At 38.8% G+C, this 16859-nt stretch overlaps 1 protein-coding gene across 14 annotated transcripts in view; it reads left to right on the top strand.

Moving 5' to 3' along the window:
- GREB1L (GREB1 like retinoic acid receptor coactivator) overlaps nucleotides 1-16859 on the top strand; it is a 132558-nt gene that overhangs the window by 69756 nt on the left and 45943 nt on the right. For 9 of the 14 annotated variants that reach the window (XM_069004581.1, XM_069004583.1, XM_069004582.1 and 6 more), the window contains 6 exons: nucleotides 541-712; nucleotides 994-1191; nucleotides 7877-8053; nucleotides 10747-10923; nucleotides 12819-12956; nucleotides 16102-16239. In XM_069004581.1, coding sequence (XP_068860682.1) covers nucleotides 544-712; nucleotides 994-1191; nucleotides 7877-8053; nucleotides 10747-10923; nucleotides 12819-12956; nucleotides 16102-16239 — 997 coding nt within the window. In that variant the 5' untranslated portion in view covers nucleotides 541-543. The remainder of the gene's footprint in view (nucleotides 1-540; nucleotides 713-993; nucleotides 1192-7876; nucleotides 8054-10746; nucleotides 10924-12818; nucleotides 12957-16101; nucleotides 16240-16859) is intronic. The other 5 variants (XM_069004579.1, XM_069004580.1, XM_069004578.1 and 2 more) reach the window with 4 other exon arrangements.

Below are 16859 nucleotides of genomic sequence, written 5' to 3' on the forward strand. Positions count from 1 at the left end.
GCAAAAAATCAAGTTACTGGATGTCTTTGTGTACAGTTTCTCTCCAAATAATGGCATACTGACAAGTAAAAAATCATGTAAACCCACTCTTTGACAAAAACTGATGAAGCCCAACTTGATTTTTTAAAATTTGGGTTTTTGTCACATACCTTCTGTATTCTACTCTGAATATCCTAAAAAACCCAAATAATAATGATTTTGTCTACCCTCCATTAATTTTTTTATACCAGGCAGGTTCTTGAGGCTGTTGAGAGGTCATGTATGCAGAAGACACAGAGCAGTGTGCTGGAAATGTGCTAAAAGCTTAGTGGAACAGAATGATACAGCCTGCCAGACTGAGAGACATCAACAAGTCATTTTAAAACGTTCCATGGCCACACTGTTACTAAATGTTAGTTAGAGGTGTTGTTTCCATAGCATATTTTCTTGCTAACTTTGTATCACTCTCATGGATGATAATAAGACCTCTGTCTTCATTTGTAAATTCTCTGTGCATGCACTCTCCCATCCCCTTATCAGCTGTTTCCTTTCTGTTTCTAGATCATGGGGAATTCATATGCAGGGCAACTAAAATCTGCCCGTTTCGAAGAAGCTCTTCATAACTCCATAGAAGCTTCTCTGAGATGCAGCAGCGTTGTCCCACGGCCAATCTTCTCACAGCTGTACCTGGATCCTGACCAGCCTCCTTTCTTGCCGGAAGGTAACCATGAAAGTATGGCACATTTCACTTGTTTTTCTGTGTGTGAAAAGGGTGGGGTGTGTTTCATTAAGAAAAGCACAAGAACTGCGCAGCAGTTCATTGTGTGACAAAATCTGAATGTTGGGCATTGTTAAGGGGAAAGAATGGCATGCTGGTTATTTTAAAAGGAGATAGATGTTATTGTTTTAAAAGGAGATACTGTTGAAAAGTTTATTTTTCTAAGTTATTTTAATTTTTACTATCTTCTATTATTTTTACTATCTTCTATTATTTTTTCGATTTTTATTCTTCAGATGTGAAGCCAAAGGTAGAAGAGTTGGATAAAGAGTTAGTACATCGCTATTCACAAAATGGAAACCTGGACTTTTCTACCAACCAAACTGTTAATGAAATGGAAGATGAAGAGGAGGATGAAGACCTGTCAGATTCGAGTAGTCCACCAATCCCATACTCGCAAAAACCTGCCCCGGAAGGGTCTTGCACTACTGATGGTTGGTATCCTTTTTTTTTGTTGTGGGACTGTCACAACTGATTCTAATGATAATGTGCACTCTCTACAGTTAGAAATTCTTGAGCTAGAAGATCTGAAAATACAGTTTGTAGTCAAGGCCTTAAATCTGACAAAATACGTATTAGAAGGACTTGTTTGAGGACATAAAGTTTTGTGTATCATTGGAAAGAAGCATCGAGGACTGGCTGTGGCACTTCATTCATTTCTGAAAGCCCCTTTTTGTCTATGATTATCACTGATTTGTCATCCTCAAAGAGGTTACCTGAGTTGGCATCATTATGGCTGGTTCTCAATCTATCCCTGAATTGTCCTTGGAAACATTGGCAAAGCTGGATTTAGTTGCATGGGCAGAAGGAAGAGTTTGGAGAAAGAAAATGGGGAGGATACTTAGTGTACCTTCTGCTGCTGAGGTGATAAGAGGGTTGGTAGTGGAAGCTTGTCTGTTTTGTCTTCCCCATGTGCCTGCTGGCCATTGCTTCCTTACCCTGAGCTGTCCTGATTTGTTGTTGCTCAAGATGAGCAAAATTGTTGACAATACTATATTCTTTTGGGTTTAAATGTGTTAAAGAAAGGGCCATGTCATTATGCATGTACCTACTTGTCCAAAGAAAAATTGGCGTGATTGGTTCATCTTATCCCAAAATTGTTCTATTCTGAAGGTTTAACTGCCTCAAAAAAGGAAGATCTACTTGTATTTATTGGATGTGCTTCTTGTAAAAACATCTCCCTGCCAACTTCAGACACCTGTAAATAAGAAACTGTTCCTACCAGGTCCAAATGCCCTTCTTGACATTTTATTCAATATCCCCCTGAATCCTTGTGCACAGTTCATCAAAAGCTGTAATTTATAAAATGGTTTTGAACCTTCCTGAAGTGTCTGGTTATATGAAGTGATAGAAGTAAGTACCAATAGCTGGTAATTCTTTGACATTTTTGGGGGGCGTTAGTGGCATGTGTTGTCATCTTTGTCTTTTCCACTTCCAAATGCAGCTCATCTGAGCACATTTACCCTCTGTAACACTGCACTGCCCTGTAGCACAAAGAACAGAAGGGCTGGCTGGCTGCTGTAAGAAGCTGGGGAATATTGCTGGGAGAATTTGATATTCACACAGAAGAGTGTTTTCTATTCTTTGTAGGCTAGTAAATTTGAAGGAGGAGAGAAGGGGAAAGTATAAAACTATGTATTTCTAGGAAAGTGTTCTCAGTTGAGGACAAGTATCAATAAAGTCTACAAAATCTCCTGTGGAAAGCAGGAGCAGTAACTTTTTCACTTCACATATTATATGTATGTGTAATATTAAACTTTTTAGTATGTCCTGGAAAAATTAGACCTTCCGGGGCAGGTCTGTGTTTTGATTTTTATCTATAAGTCCTTTATGATCAAAGGACTCTAGAAGAATGTTTCGTGTGTTATATCTGCAGAATTTTAGGGTTGTCCATTACTCATTTTAAGTTTACCATTCTGAGTTTACAAAATCTGCCTTGCTCTTCAGCGTTCTCAAGGAGCTGATTTAACAGAGCAATGTTTTTGTATCTGGAAAAGGAAAGGAAAACAGACTTTTTTTCCAAATACTTTTGGTGATCTGTTAGGCCAGTTTTACATAATTGTTTAAAATGTCCTGGTTCCCAAAAATTCACACTGCAGACCATATCTCAGCAAGATATTAATCTGATAGCTCATCTTTCGTCTCATGAATATGCCTTCCAGAGATGTAAGACAGGATCATTACCATTGTTTACATCCCTTATCTTAGTTATTTAATTGCAAAGGTAAATAACATTATGAAGATGTTAAAGAATACTGATAGACTATTTGAACTCACTGTGTTTGGATACTTTAAATTAAGCATGTATTCAATTGCTTATCCAAGAGCAAAACGTTGCTACTAGAACCTGCAGTTCATAGCTTCTCTTGCTGTAAAACCTGTTTCCCTCCTTTTGGATCAGATGGGATGAAATCTTTTTCCCTTTAAGGTATTTGTGCTGTGTGCTTTTCCTGAATTCAATTCTTTGTCTTCATACAGGCACCTCAAATAGGCAACAAAATTCTTGCATTAGCAAGAAGCTGTTCTGAACCACTTGCTTGCTGTAGCTTTAAAAGAGGCTGTTTCTAATTTGTGGAATAATATTTTATGCGAGCTGTGGGAAACACAATAATATCACCTTTCTTTTGTTAGCAAATCCTCAATTTACCTGATGCTTAAAGAAAGGCCAAGGTAGTTTCAGAAGCAATTAGGTAAGCAGGTACTTAACACCTGATCAGTTACTGTGAGGTTACAATAGCAAGTGACAGTGACCCCTAATTCATATGTAATTCTTGGAAGCTAATTCCTTATGCAAATACCCCATTTATTACACTCCAACAAGGGCCTGGCACCCCCCATGGAAACCGCGTCTTGTTGTGTTGGGGAAAGGGAGGATAGATACAAATTTCTTTTTTAAGAAGATTCTGGCACTTCTAGTTGTTGAGAGAGATGTGGGGATACATTTTCAGGAAGATGGGACTGGGTTACTTTCAATGAAGTGGTTTTGGAGAATGCAAATTTGCTTCTCAGAATTTTCTCTCAAAGAAATGCAGATAATGTCTGTAAAAGTTGTTAATATTTTGATTTTTTGGTGAGTGCTCCTGCTATTTGCAAATCCTTAATTGAAATATAAGTGGCTATTCCTTATTTGAAACAAAGCTGAGATCCGGTGAGAAGATGCTGGTTCTGGTTTTTAGTAGTTTAGCAGTTTAGCTTTGGGCTTTTGCTTTTTCTAATTGCATGTTGATAAGGGATTTCACAAAGAGAAGTTGTTTGGTTTACTGACTCGTGTTTTCTCCTCTTTGTACTTAGATTTTCATAAAAGGTACACAAGTAAATTAAAGTCCCATTCTTTCTTCTTTAGAAGAAATGTGTTACTGCTGTTTGACATAGAAATGTAGGTGCCAGCACAATTAGAAGTGAATAGCTATGAAATGTAAATGGATTTTAAATGTTTTAAATTTTGGACACTGACAGCACAAGTTCAGCTAGTACTGAGACATTATGTCTTGTCTTTCTTAATGTGGAAATAATTATTTCTACCAGATAATTAACTACCAATGCAAAATAATGCAAAACAGAAAAGAAAATAGAGTTGGGGTCTCTGTGGTGCTTGCTAGCTAGAAAAAGACAATTTACCAGAGAGAGGGTTAATTCCACTTCATCTCCCCACAGTCAGTTACTTGCTTCCAAATCAGTGTGTTTTGGGTGGAATTTCTTCATTCAGTTTCAAAAAGCAGCAGAAACTTAAAAGAGTACTTTTCAGCCCTAAAAGTCAATAGAAAGAAGGATAATGAAGGGCTCTTGAGGTATACCATCTGCATGTCTTTGAAGGAAAATTCAAACCTTTTACTGCACAGAAGCAGATTTGCATACTCTCCATATGTCCTGATGGAAGTAAGTCCCAGCTGTACCTGGCCAACCTCTGCAGCCCTCCCTGCTTCTCCTGTGGCAGCTCTTGAGTAAGCAAGAGGAAAGCTCATGGAGGCTCTGAGGGTCTGTCTGTCTGTGCTGCCTCTCTCACTGCCCACCCATCCGGATCCCTTTCCCTCTGCAGAAGGGGAGCCAGAGGAAACCGTTTGGTATCAGCCCTGTTTCTTGTCTCACTACCTTAGAAAAAGAGTTTTATGCAGTTGCCTGTGAGCTCTAGCTGGTAGCTGCTTTCTGCCATTGCTGGCAGAGGGGTAGAGATGATAAAGGTAGTGAATTTCAGCAAGATTTGTGAAGTTCAGGAGCTGGTTGGATGACATCAGTGTCCCCAAATTTAAGTCCCCTGGGGCAGTGGAGTAATTATAGCTCTCTCACAGGCTGAACATTACAGAGGCATGTGCTGGTCAGCCAGTCTACACTTGCATACCTCTCTGATCCAGAGATGTCGCCAGCCAAAGCAGAGGAGGATGCCAAAGGAGATTGTGCAAGGAGGGAGAAGGGAGAGCGTGCAAGGGGTCTGAGAGCACTGGATAAGTAAGAGATGATACTGGAGGTAAATCTTAGGTACGGTTTGGAGATTAGGCAGGATGGAGCATTTCTGCAGTCCAGTCCTACATATCCTAAATGGTGGGAAATATTAAGTATATTTAGATCTACAGCCTCTCAGGTAAGAGGCTGCTGTTCCCATCATAGCAGGCTGTCACCGAGTTATGCTTGTAAACTTGTTAAGATGTTGTTTCTTAGGGTTCTCCTGTAGCTTCTCCCCTGGGGACTGGTGCAGAATGGTGACGCACAGCTACTCCAAGTGTAGCTGAAGTTGTTTTGCTCCTAGCGTGGGTAAAGCTGACTCTTTGCTTTCACCTGGGATGTTGTGGAGCACTGCTTCACTTTACTGGGACATCAAAACCCTCAAGTGCTCCAAGGGGCTCGAAGCTTCTCGTGTGATATTCGCTGTTCTCGGTGTTTTGTGCTCCTTCGGAAAGCAAGTCTGTACTGACACGCAACAACACTGACCAGCTTGCTTGTGCTAGTATTGCTATTGCTAACAGTTCCTTCAAAAGCCTCCTGTTGGTCACCATTTGTGCTTCTGGGAATTTCCTGGACATTTTTAGGTAGAGACTGGGCTAGAAACTAATTGTGTAAAAGCACAAGTGTTGAAATCTTATTGCTCTTGCTGTTTCAAAATCCTTATCTACAGATTTCCTGTTTGCCCACATTGTCAGCAGTGGGTAATTTTTCTATTTTAAATCTAGATGTGAAGTGGTATTTTCTAAGCATGTCAGCTACTCAGATTTCATTGAATGCCTAAGTATTTCGGGTCAGTTTTGAAAACTCTGGGTATAATACCCAAGTGGTATAAACATTTGAATAAGCAAGTTTTATTTGGAATGTATCTGTGTTTATCTGTGACAGTTTCTTTCTAAATTACATCAAAAAGTCTAGATAATACTTAGCCTGGTACCTAGTTTTCTATTTGACTAGGATCAATATGTTTTTAACGAACATACTTTTAAGAAGAATTTAACATTAAAATCAAATGGCACCTAATCAGGAAATAACTAATTGTGCTTTAAATATGCAGGTTTAATACTTTCTCCCTAAAACATATGTAAGTTTCTATTGGTAAGTTATTGATATAATCCACTGATTCATGCATGAAAACTTTAGGTACTTCATTTTAATTAATTGCTTGGAAAAAGCTGTGTGTGAGGGGTGAATCCAAGCTAGCTTTCTATGAGCTGCTGCTGGGACTGAGCTGATTGAAGAACTAAAGAAACCATTCAGCCAAGGACTGGTTCAACAAATTGCGGGTGTAGGCACAAGACTGAGCCTGTATTGGACCCTGTTTTCAGCAAGCTGCTGCTTGTCAGGAAATTCATGCAAGCTGATTCTGTGCATTCCACTTTGCACAGGCTCTGTGCCTGGTACAGTTCTGAGATAAAGCCAGAACACATTAACTTCCATAATTTTTGCTGAAGTTGCTATAGGTTTTGGCACAGGAGCTAAGAGCACAGGCATAGGTATCTATAATGGCTGAAGTGGCTATTGGTCAAGCTGTGGTCACATTGTGTTCCCAGATGCTTAGACAGTGTGTTTCTCCAGGATTTTTTCTTCTTCCTTAAAATTTCTGTGACAATTAAGGACTACATGAATAATATTTTAAATTAAGTGTAAGTAATAGGTATTGATAGCTGAAGTCTTAATGGCTGTTGAAGTAATTTCAAAATTAGTTCAACAGGCTCTTTTTTTTTGAACAGTAATCTTGTTTCTTGTGATTATGATTTTCTTTATTTATTGTTTATTTAGCCTGGACACTGCTCTGGGTTGCCTTGCTATGCTTTCTGTGTGACCCAGCCTGCTACTTGCTCACTGCAGGACATAGAGCAGCAGAAACTCTCTCAGGTCCCCATTTTTGCCCACTTCTGCTGCTTTAGCCCTACATTGATTAGAAGCCCATGAACAAATGTTATGTCCTTATTTTGTGTACATATGTGTATTTGAGTGGGGAAAAAACTTAATTGAAAACTTGAAAGTCATGCAGTCCACTGAGACTTCAAGAGACTCAACTGGAGACTTCAAGAAAACATGATTCACCTATCTAAAGCTAGTGAATTATTTATTTGCTGGAATTCCTAAAATGTGTAGAGAATTTAAAAATTAGATATTTAATTATTTTAATGCAATAAAATAATTTTTAGTAGCCAGTACTAAACTTCAGTCATCATTTTTTATCATTATTTTGTATTATTTAATAGTGTTTATGTATCAATTTTACAAGCAACAAAGACAAAATTGTTTCTGTTGGAAAAACTGTAAACTTAAGTTTGGGAAAGAAAAAATAATCTTTGACATGTTTTAAGAGCTGTTTTCTGTTATTAAATCCCAAGCTTACCCTCTTATTTTGGTTCTTTTTGAAAAAATTGAGTTTTGGAGCCATTTGATGTCTAGTGTTTGTACACTTTAATTTCTTCTGTGCCTGTACATGTTCAGCATATTTAAAAAAAAGTTATCTATTGTCTCTGAAACCCTCAGCTAGTAGTTCTGATGAGATGCTATCTCAATTTCCTCCATTTCCCTTAAAAAGGATATATTAAAACTTCAGTTACAGCATCAAGTTGTGAAGCCCCATTTGCTTTCGTAACTGATAAAATGAAGAAAATTAAATGAATTCTTTTGAAGAGTTATCATTTGCTTTGCTTTGTTTTGTAGGTTTTTGTCAAGCAGGCAAGGATTTACGGTTAGTATCTCTGTGCATGGAGCAAATTGATATCCCAGCAGGCTTCCTGTTAGTAGGAGCCAAATCTCCCAACCTTCCTGAGCACATTCTAGTCTGCGCTGTTGACAAGCGGTTTTTGCCAGATGATCATGGAAAAAATGCACTTTTAGGTAAGAGATCTTTTTTTCTTTGTACCATAATAATTCAGAGAAAAAAAGCCAGTTGAAAATTATCTAATGTCATTTCAGCTAATAACCTTCTATTAGAAATATGTTGAGGAGAGGACTGATATAATCAAATCAAATCTGTAGATGGACCTGCCTTAAAAGCCCATTCTAAAACAAGTCCCTGATTCCACAATTAACCACAATTGAATCTTGTGGATTTCTGTGTGGGCAGAAGTCAATTGCAGCCCTGGCATTCTAAATGTGAACTATCCATATACTCTTTACCTCTGCTCGAGCTTAGAGCATTTTCATTTAAGAAGAAATATGCTCGTGCAAGTATTGAAAATGAACTATCTATTTTTTGGTGGATTAAGGGATGAATTCTGGCCTTGGCTTCACCAAGGTCATTGCTCTCAGCAGCAGTTCTGGGAGGAATTTGCTGCCCAAAACCCAATACATAAGGGACACTTCCCTCCCCCTGCCATTATGTCCTAATTTGTTACATTTATGAAGTTTAAAATTTTAATACAGCAATATCTCTTGGTAATTGAAGACAGGCCTATGTGCACCTAGATTTCCTGCCTGGGTCACAACTGATGCACATTTTAACAAGATAGTAAAAGTAATTTAATGTATTTTGGCTCCTTTAGCCTGTTTTGAATTTACTCTTTCATTTCTCCCTCCAGTCATTGTTCTGCCTAGGATATATTCAGAAAGACCTTTCAAGAGGAAAGAAATTACAACAAAGGATAAATACCCTGATTTAACTGCACTGCTTGAATTCTGGTCCAGACCAGCAATATTTTGTGCAACAATTGGAAACAGCTTTGTTTTGTGCTTTAATGTTATCTCTCCATTTAATCCATCTGATATGCTACTACACACTGTAAACCTTTGGGCCTGAGGCAGAAATGCCACTGACCTGAGTTTGATAGGGGCTATGGTGTGATGTGCCCTCACTAGGTACAGCTGGGGATGTGGGATAACGGGGTACTCTGGTGGACACTTCAGGATTCAGAGGAGCTTCTCCCCTGCTAAGCAGGGGAAGTGTCAGGAGGTGATCAATAAGAACTATCTGATAGACAGGCAGATGGTGTTTAAACCTGATTAAGTGTGGTACTACTTGTCTTTGTTGGTAAGCCTCCCCCCCATTCCCTGCTTTGTATCCATCTATCATCTCTGGTCTCATTTGATAATGAACCTAGTGACTCACATCTCTGATATTGCTGATGTATTGAAGTGCCTCGAGGCTTCTGTACCTGGCACCTATGAGCAAAGAACTGACTCAGTAGCTCTGTGAGACCCTGAAAACTGTGGAGATGCATTGGTAGGTCCTGTGGGCTGCAAGGGAGAAAGGAAAGAATGATTCAGTCCCAGGAGAAACAGAGGAAACAGGGTGAAGAAATTTGCCTCTTGGCATGCTTGTCCAAGCTGACAATGAGGCACAGAAAGGCTAAAGACAGTGGCCTAATTAATAAGGGTTTTATGGATAAGGCATTTTGTTAAAAACACTGAGTATCTTTGTCATAAACCTATTAATTTGGCTGACAGGTGAATGTAGGAACCAGCATTCTCCAAGGTGTTTGTCATTGTGGAAAATAATGATAGTAGCAAGAATGAAAAATTGATTCTCTTACAGATCTTGAACTGATTAATAAATGGAAAAAAACCCAAACAAACAAAAGGAAAGCATTTCCACTAGGTATTAATCTGCTGGCACTTTTATAAATCATTATTGATGTTCCAGAGAGAATATTTTTTCATTAAAGGTTGAAAGCAATTCAGAGATGAGTGAATGGCAAGTGAGCGAGGGGAGCTTAATTGTTCAGCATTAGATAATAGAGGACTGATTCAAACAACAAAGATTTTAAGGCAGACCCATTTCAGAACATGTCTTGTGCTTTGTTCTATGAAATGTTAGACTGGTGCCATCATTATGCCAGATTCCCATTAACATAGCTGTGAATGGCACTGGTAATCAAGGCTGCTTATAATTCTTAGTCTGGACCCTGTTCTCCAGACTTCAACTCAAAGTTTCACGCCTTTCTTTGAAAGCTTGTTGGAAATGTTGCAGAGAAGCAGTCTTCTGCCTTTGTTCCTAAATTTGTAACTTTCATGAGAGGCTGTAGGGTTTTTTAACTATTTTGAAGCACTCCTAACTTTGCCATGCAAATCTTGACATCAAACGATTGCTTTCAACACTTTAATAAAATGTAAGGTTCAGCTTACTTGGAAAGTGTTTTGCTTAAGAAGTCTCAGGGAAAATTTATTTGATGTTAAAGTTAATTTCAGTCATATGGAGTTGCTCTGATGGATTAGCCACTGTTTTGAGAGAGATGTCTGCTGTTTGGAACTCATGTTTTTTAATGTAGAAAAAATAGCTTTTTTTTTTTCCTCATGGAAATTTCCTAGCGTGACAACATAGTTCTCCCCCTCCCAAGCAGTTATTCTTCTCTGCGCTGTGTAGAGCAGAAAATTGGTGGTAGGATTTTGGCATAAGTCAGTATTCCCCAGAGAGATGGAGGAGTTTCAGAAGAGCTAAGACTGACACACGTGCTGTGCCTGCAGAGGCTGGCTGTCTGGAAGCCTCCAGTTGCTTGGAACTTGGGTGTGCAGGTAGGTTTAGATAGCCTTATTCCTAGCAGATAGTACAAGACATTTAATCTGTTTGTTTATCTTCTGCTTCATTCTTCCAGGATTTTCTGGGAATTGTATAGGCTGTGGAGAAAGAGGATTTCGGTACTTCACAGAGTTTTCCAATCATATCAACCTGAAATTAACCACTCAGCCAAAGAAGCAGAAGCACTTAAAGTACTACCTAGTAAGAAGCTCCCAAGGTGTACTGTCAAAGGGACCCCTTATTTGCTGGAAAGGTAATAAAGGTGCCCATTCAATTAGGGATGTTTTATGCTACTAGGGGTGATGTTGAATGAAAAATTGAAAGTTGCTGTTGAAAATGTATGCATTCAAAAGCAACTGCTTGAAGGAAAAATTCTCACTGATTTCACTCAAGTCTGGATTTTGCCAAAGAATTTTAAGTCTTAATAATAACCATGCGGTTGTAAACACTCTTCCATCTCCCCATGCTTTTGGTGGGAGCCCTAGATCTGCCCATCTTAGACTGTGCAGTCATCTTGGTAGAAAAAAAGAGGTTACTCACTCTGATGATTCTTTTATGTGCCTGAAGCAAAGTGACTCTCAGCCAGGGCTGCAACATTGCTTTTCCATTGATACTCATCTTAGCAGGTGCAATTCAATCTGTCTAATGCCTGAGGATAGCTAGCATGCTGTAAGATTAAAAAAGCTCAGGTCAGTGATCTCAGGGAAAGAAAAAACTTGGGTTGTCCTGCCATTTGCAGTGTTTTACACTTGGTCTTACCTTCTACCAGAGCAGCCTGTGCGATATTATGTGCTACAAGAGGGTACATTTGTGACCCCAAGGCAAAGTAGCCATGGGGTCTCTTATTGGAGGATGCAGGTTTTTGGAGCTAGAACCGTGCAAAGACTCAAGGAAAGCATGGTTTACCTGCTCACTGTCTACCTAGTTGGTTTATATGCAGACTGCCTGATTTTTTCATCTGCGGTCTCACTCACTGAAGACAGAGTTCCATCTGGCCCCTGTTGTTCCAGAAAGGTTGATGTGAGAAGAGGGGAAGCTCTGCAGGAGGACTGACAGACATCTGAAGAGTCACATCCTCATGTGAATAGCAGCATGACACCAGAAAGAGATGGTTATCTCCGAGCAGTATGAGTGATTATAGTTTGTATCAGTTAGTGGTTCAAAGGGATCCTGGCTTCAGCTGCTTTTCTCCGTTACAAGGACAATTAACTACTGCTTTAGAGTGGATGTGGCTTTTCAACAGCATTTTTCACAAAAATGACACAAATATTCTATTTGGCAGTGAAATTCCAAATACAGACAAAGGAAACCTTATTTTACTTTTGGCATCTTTTTTCTGGAACCCTTCCCTGATGCTCGTGCAGTTGGGATTGGTGTGTGTCCTGGTAAATGCAGTCAGGAGTAATGCACATGTAGAAGAAGCAGATACTGGTTTCACTTTTGGTTATATGCTAATTGCAAGTGTTCTGAGCACCCATGGAAGTTTAGAAAAATCAACCAAGAGTCAACCTCATGGGCATTACTTTGATAGGTTCTATCCCTGTATTGCTGCAATGCATGTGGTAATCTTTCACCCTTCACTTACATTATAGGTCTAATTAGAAGAAGAGTGCTTTTAAACACCCTCTTCTCTTAAAAAAAATCCTGATTAGATGTCAGTTTAAAAAATGGATTAATGTGTGGTTTTCTCCTCCCCCAACTCAGTTTTCATCCAGACAGACACTCATAGTGCTGAGATCTCCCTGAAGGTTTGTGGAGGCATATTAAGAATCTGGGTTTCAGCACAATTTCTCCTTTTAAAGGGCAGCATATGACGGTTTGTGTACAGGTTGTGCCACAGAAGTCGCTGAGTGTTTTGTGGGACATGTCCAATACCTTCAAGCCTCTTGGAAGCTGCGATCTGAGGGCTCTTGCCATTTTGCAGCATCTGGTCTGTATTTGCCTGGCTCCCTGAGTGGCCCCAAGGGAGGTTTTCTTAATTAGAAGACAAAGTTGACTAAACTGTGAATCCGTATTTTCGTTGAATGCTGCCATTTGCCGCTGTTTGTTGTACGTGCTCTGTGTATGCTCTTAACATTTTGTCACCTTTCACCACTGCGTTGCTGAACTTTGCTGCTGGAAGGCAGGCCCTGTTAATATGTACTGTAGCTGCTTCGTTTGCAGAATGTAGAAGCAGGCAATCATCTGCTGCTAGCCTCTCTGCTAAACCAAATCCTTCGGTGTCACCGTCCACGACCCCAGAGGGTGGATCAGCTAATGGATACAAATCAGGGTTCACTCAGACAGGTAGGAGCTGAAAGTGCTGTAAAGATAACCATTGGGGGTGGTAAGTTACCTCAGACACTGGTGGGTCAGGGATGCTGTAAACAACTGGGTATTTACCTTGAGCCATGTATAGATTACACTGGAGAGGATGCCTTTCAAAATTTGCTTTGGCAAAGATTAAGACCCAGGTGAGGCTGAAGGTTAGATTAGTCTCAAAACAACAATTGATTTAAAAGTATTAAATTATTTTTTGATTAATTTATTTGATTCTGTGCCTCCCTGTCTTTGTTTCGTTAATTTTTTTTTGTGAATCTCAAAAAACTTCAATTACACGTTTATAGGGAAGTGTTTACTTAGTATATAAACTAGGCTATTTGTCTTAAAAAGGAAAATAATCTCCTTTTAGGGAGAGGGACCAGATTTGATTTTATTTACTTGCTTATTTCCTTATTTATTTAAATTTTATTGCACACAAAAGTGTACTTAATACAGCAATTTCCCCATATGCATACAGTGGGTTTGTGTTTTGTGAGCTAACAGGTGCCTCACAACTATTCTAGAAAGCTATTAATGTTACACTTAAATAAGGAGAAACTATAAAAATCAGATAGACATTGACTGACAAAGAAGCAGCATCTTAATTTCGTGTATTTATTTATTTACTGCAAGTAGACAAAGTGCTTTTGTTTGAGCTTTTTTCCTCATTGCTTTATTGCAGCTTCATCTGTGCTGCTGAATGTTTTTGTGTCTGTTCTGCTATTTCTTGAAAAATTAAAAACAGGAGAAAATGGCCTGTTAATTGTTGTTATTGCTATGAATGTCTGAAAGCATTTATTTCTTTAGAGGAGTATGAAATGCAGATGAAAAGCAAGATGGTTAAAATACTTTTTCCACTTAGAAAGTTTGTTAAAAGGAATAACAAACAAAAGCTGAACACAGACATTCATATGAAATTGTAGTCACTGATTAGTATGTTCAGAGGCACTTCCCTCAGGTGGTTGCCCCTGTCTCTGTTGAGGAAGCTAAATGCTTTAAGCTTTGGTGTGGTTTAAACACATGATCCCTTGGTTTCCAGATTCAGGCATGAGAACTGTGCAGATGCATGAGAACCTATTTATTTGGAAAAAACAAGAATTCTAATATTTACACAGCTTTGTCTTCTATTGTATCTGCCAAGTTAATAGATACACCTTTTATATATGGCTTTCTCCTTATCACTCCCTGCCATTTTCAGTCTGCTTGGTGTTTCTGTGTGTCACTGTTTGTACTCCTAGGTCAGGCTTGTCAAAACCTTTTCATCTCCTTCTGCTGTTATCTTCTAGTGAAGATAATGCCACATACATACACATGAATCCCCTGTGACTGGGAGAAGGGGGGAAAGCACCTTTTATTCAGTGGCATAAATTCTGACATGTGTCGCCTATGATGGAGGGCTTTTCTGACTTTTTCTCTTCTAGATTTTGCATAGCTCTTTCTACTGGTGTTTGCTTCTCGGTTGTTTTAAAACAGGACTACTTATTAGCACGTTGTTTTCTGAAATTGTTTTCAGTACATCATCAACTCATACCCTTTTTTCCCTTTAAAAGTAGTGTAACAATTTCTGGTGAGCAGTTCAGTCTCTGAGTTCTGTAAGATACATGTAGGTTGTTATTGGCATACAGTATAAAAAAATCAGTTTTAGGCAGACACTTGAGAGGGGAAAGTTCAATTCAGGTGTTGAGCAACTAAAAACAAGGCTTTACAAGAGAAAAATAAAGAATTTTAATAACTGGTATGTTAATAACAAGTCCTGCTTAGTGTGGTGTTTAAACATATACCAGCCACATCCACATTCACAGATAAAATTTCAAGAAAATGTATTAGAACTAGAGATGGGGGGGGAAAAATCCCCAAAGCTTCTGGACAGTTTACTTTGATGAAACCTTTAACACTGCATATTTGCTACACCATATTTAATGACAGACCAGTATCTCCCTCCAAAGGCCCTGACCTGGTGGTGTATTTTGTTAGCCATTCAGCATATTTCCTGTGAACATGGACAAGGTTTTCTGGTGAGGCAGCAGCAAAGTCTTCTGTGTTTGTTCCTCATGTCAGTTACTCTGTCTGGCAAAGCAGAGCTTCCTCCCACCCTCCTTCACCAAATGGTGTGTGGCCTGAGGGTGAATGTGTTTGGCAGATCAAGGTGGTCTTTGTCTTCTGTTTTCTTTAGCTGGCTGTTTTACTCGGACATCTGTAGGTGAACTTAGCCTACTTTGCCTACTTCTTGCAAACTACTTTCTGGACAGATGCTGAGTTAATATTCTTTCACTCTGGTTATAAGAATTTGGATTTGCCAGTGTATCAGCATCCAAATGCCAAATTTTTCTTGAAGTAAATTATAGCTATGAAATGCCTGATGTTAAAGGGACTACATGCTGAGAGGTTTGGAATCAGTTTTATACTGGGCAAATATTAAAATTTGTTTGTTTTTCAGTTTATCCTTCTATAAAATAAGATTTATAATTTTTAGCCTTGGTAAAGTGCTCTAAGAAGTTTGTTAATTCATGCAAAGAGTTTGGGCTCAAACATCCTTGATTTTTTACCCAGATTTATAAATGGGCATATGCTTTTTATAGTTTTATAGACAGCAGTGCTGTAAGGAGGCTATGTTTTTGGGTTCATTTTCTTTCTGCCCTTAGTCAAGCTCAGCTGTGTCTGACAGAGATTCAGTGGCTTGTTGTTGAAAATCTCAGGTGATAGAGATTCCACAACCTCTTCAGGCAACTTATTCCAGTGCTTATTCCCTATGCTTGCTCTCTGCAAGTTACATAAGCTCTTTGTCTTAGCTTCCTCATGTGAACCATGAGATAATTGTGTTTACTTGCCTTTCCCATGAAGTTATTTTGAGGAGCAGTGAGATAGCCCTTTCTACAGTTAAAATATTTTTTAATGTGTGTGTGAATGCAAAATATTGTGGAAGAGATCATTCATGGGTTCAGTAGATTGTAAGAAATAGAAATGCCCAGTTAAACGTTTGTTATTCCTCCTGAAAGATACATGGTAATTTCTTAGGAGTGTAAAAAAATTGTTAGCAATTTGTGCATAGGTGAGTTTAGATAAATGTGCATATAATAAAAATTATATATATATAATTTTAAATCATTAATTAAACAACTTATTTTCTCAGATTCTTCAGTATTCAGTCCAGCAAAACCATCTTCTGCTGCTGTTAACTTAAGTGGAACACAAGACCCATCCCGGACCAAGAACGTGGTGAAACCTCTGGCTCTGTCAGTACAGCTCGTAGGAAAGGCATTTGCTGCAGGTATGGCTTTGCTTTCCAAAGCACCTGAGAGCCATCATCAGGGAATCATCAGGGAATCATCAGCTTAACAGCTAAGAAAAGAGAGTGCAATTTTTTCGGTGGAAAAGGGAAAGGAAAACATTCACTAGCATTCTCCAGAGCTCTCATATTCTTGCAGTCCTTGGCACAGAAATTTTTGCAGTTATTACTGTCCCCAAGCTTCAGCCTCACCTTGGCTTTCAGACTTAACATACTGGTAGGAGTGCATGTGATATCTCTCTCTGCATTTCCTAAGATATGTAAGAGAGCACAAATGTCACCTCTTGATATCACACTGATTCCTGCCTCAGTAATTGAGAGCTGTGTGTAATTCTGCATTTTTAACAGTCATAGTTCCTCAACATAAATTTAGTGGAATTTAGTCTAATTTAAAGGGGTTTTAATATCTCTGGTGTTTTAATTGCTTATTTCTGTATTGTATGTTTAATAAATTATAACCCTCAACTGCGACATCTAAGTCTCTCACTGACACTCTGTTGTGATAATGTGATTGTTTTTTACTTTAGTCTTTAAGCAATAATAAAAAAAACCAGCATCACAGTTATTGCAGGACAGTATGCTTGAATAAGAAAATATATCCA

Source organism: Aphelocoma coerulescens, chromosome 2 (genome assembly GCF_041296385.1).
Source record: "Aphelocoma coerulescens isolate FSJ_1873_10779 chromosome 2, UR_Acoe_1.0, whole genome shotgun sequence".
NCBI classification, from domain to species: Eukaryota; Metazoa; Chordata; class Aves; order Passeriformes; family Corvidae; genus Aphelocoma; species Aphelocoma coerulescens.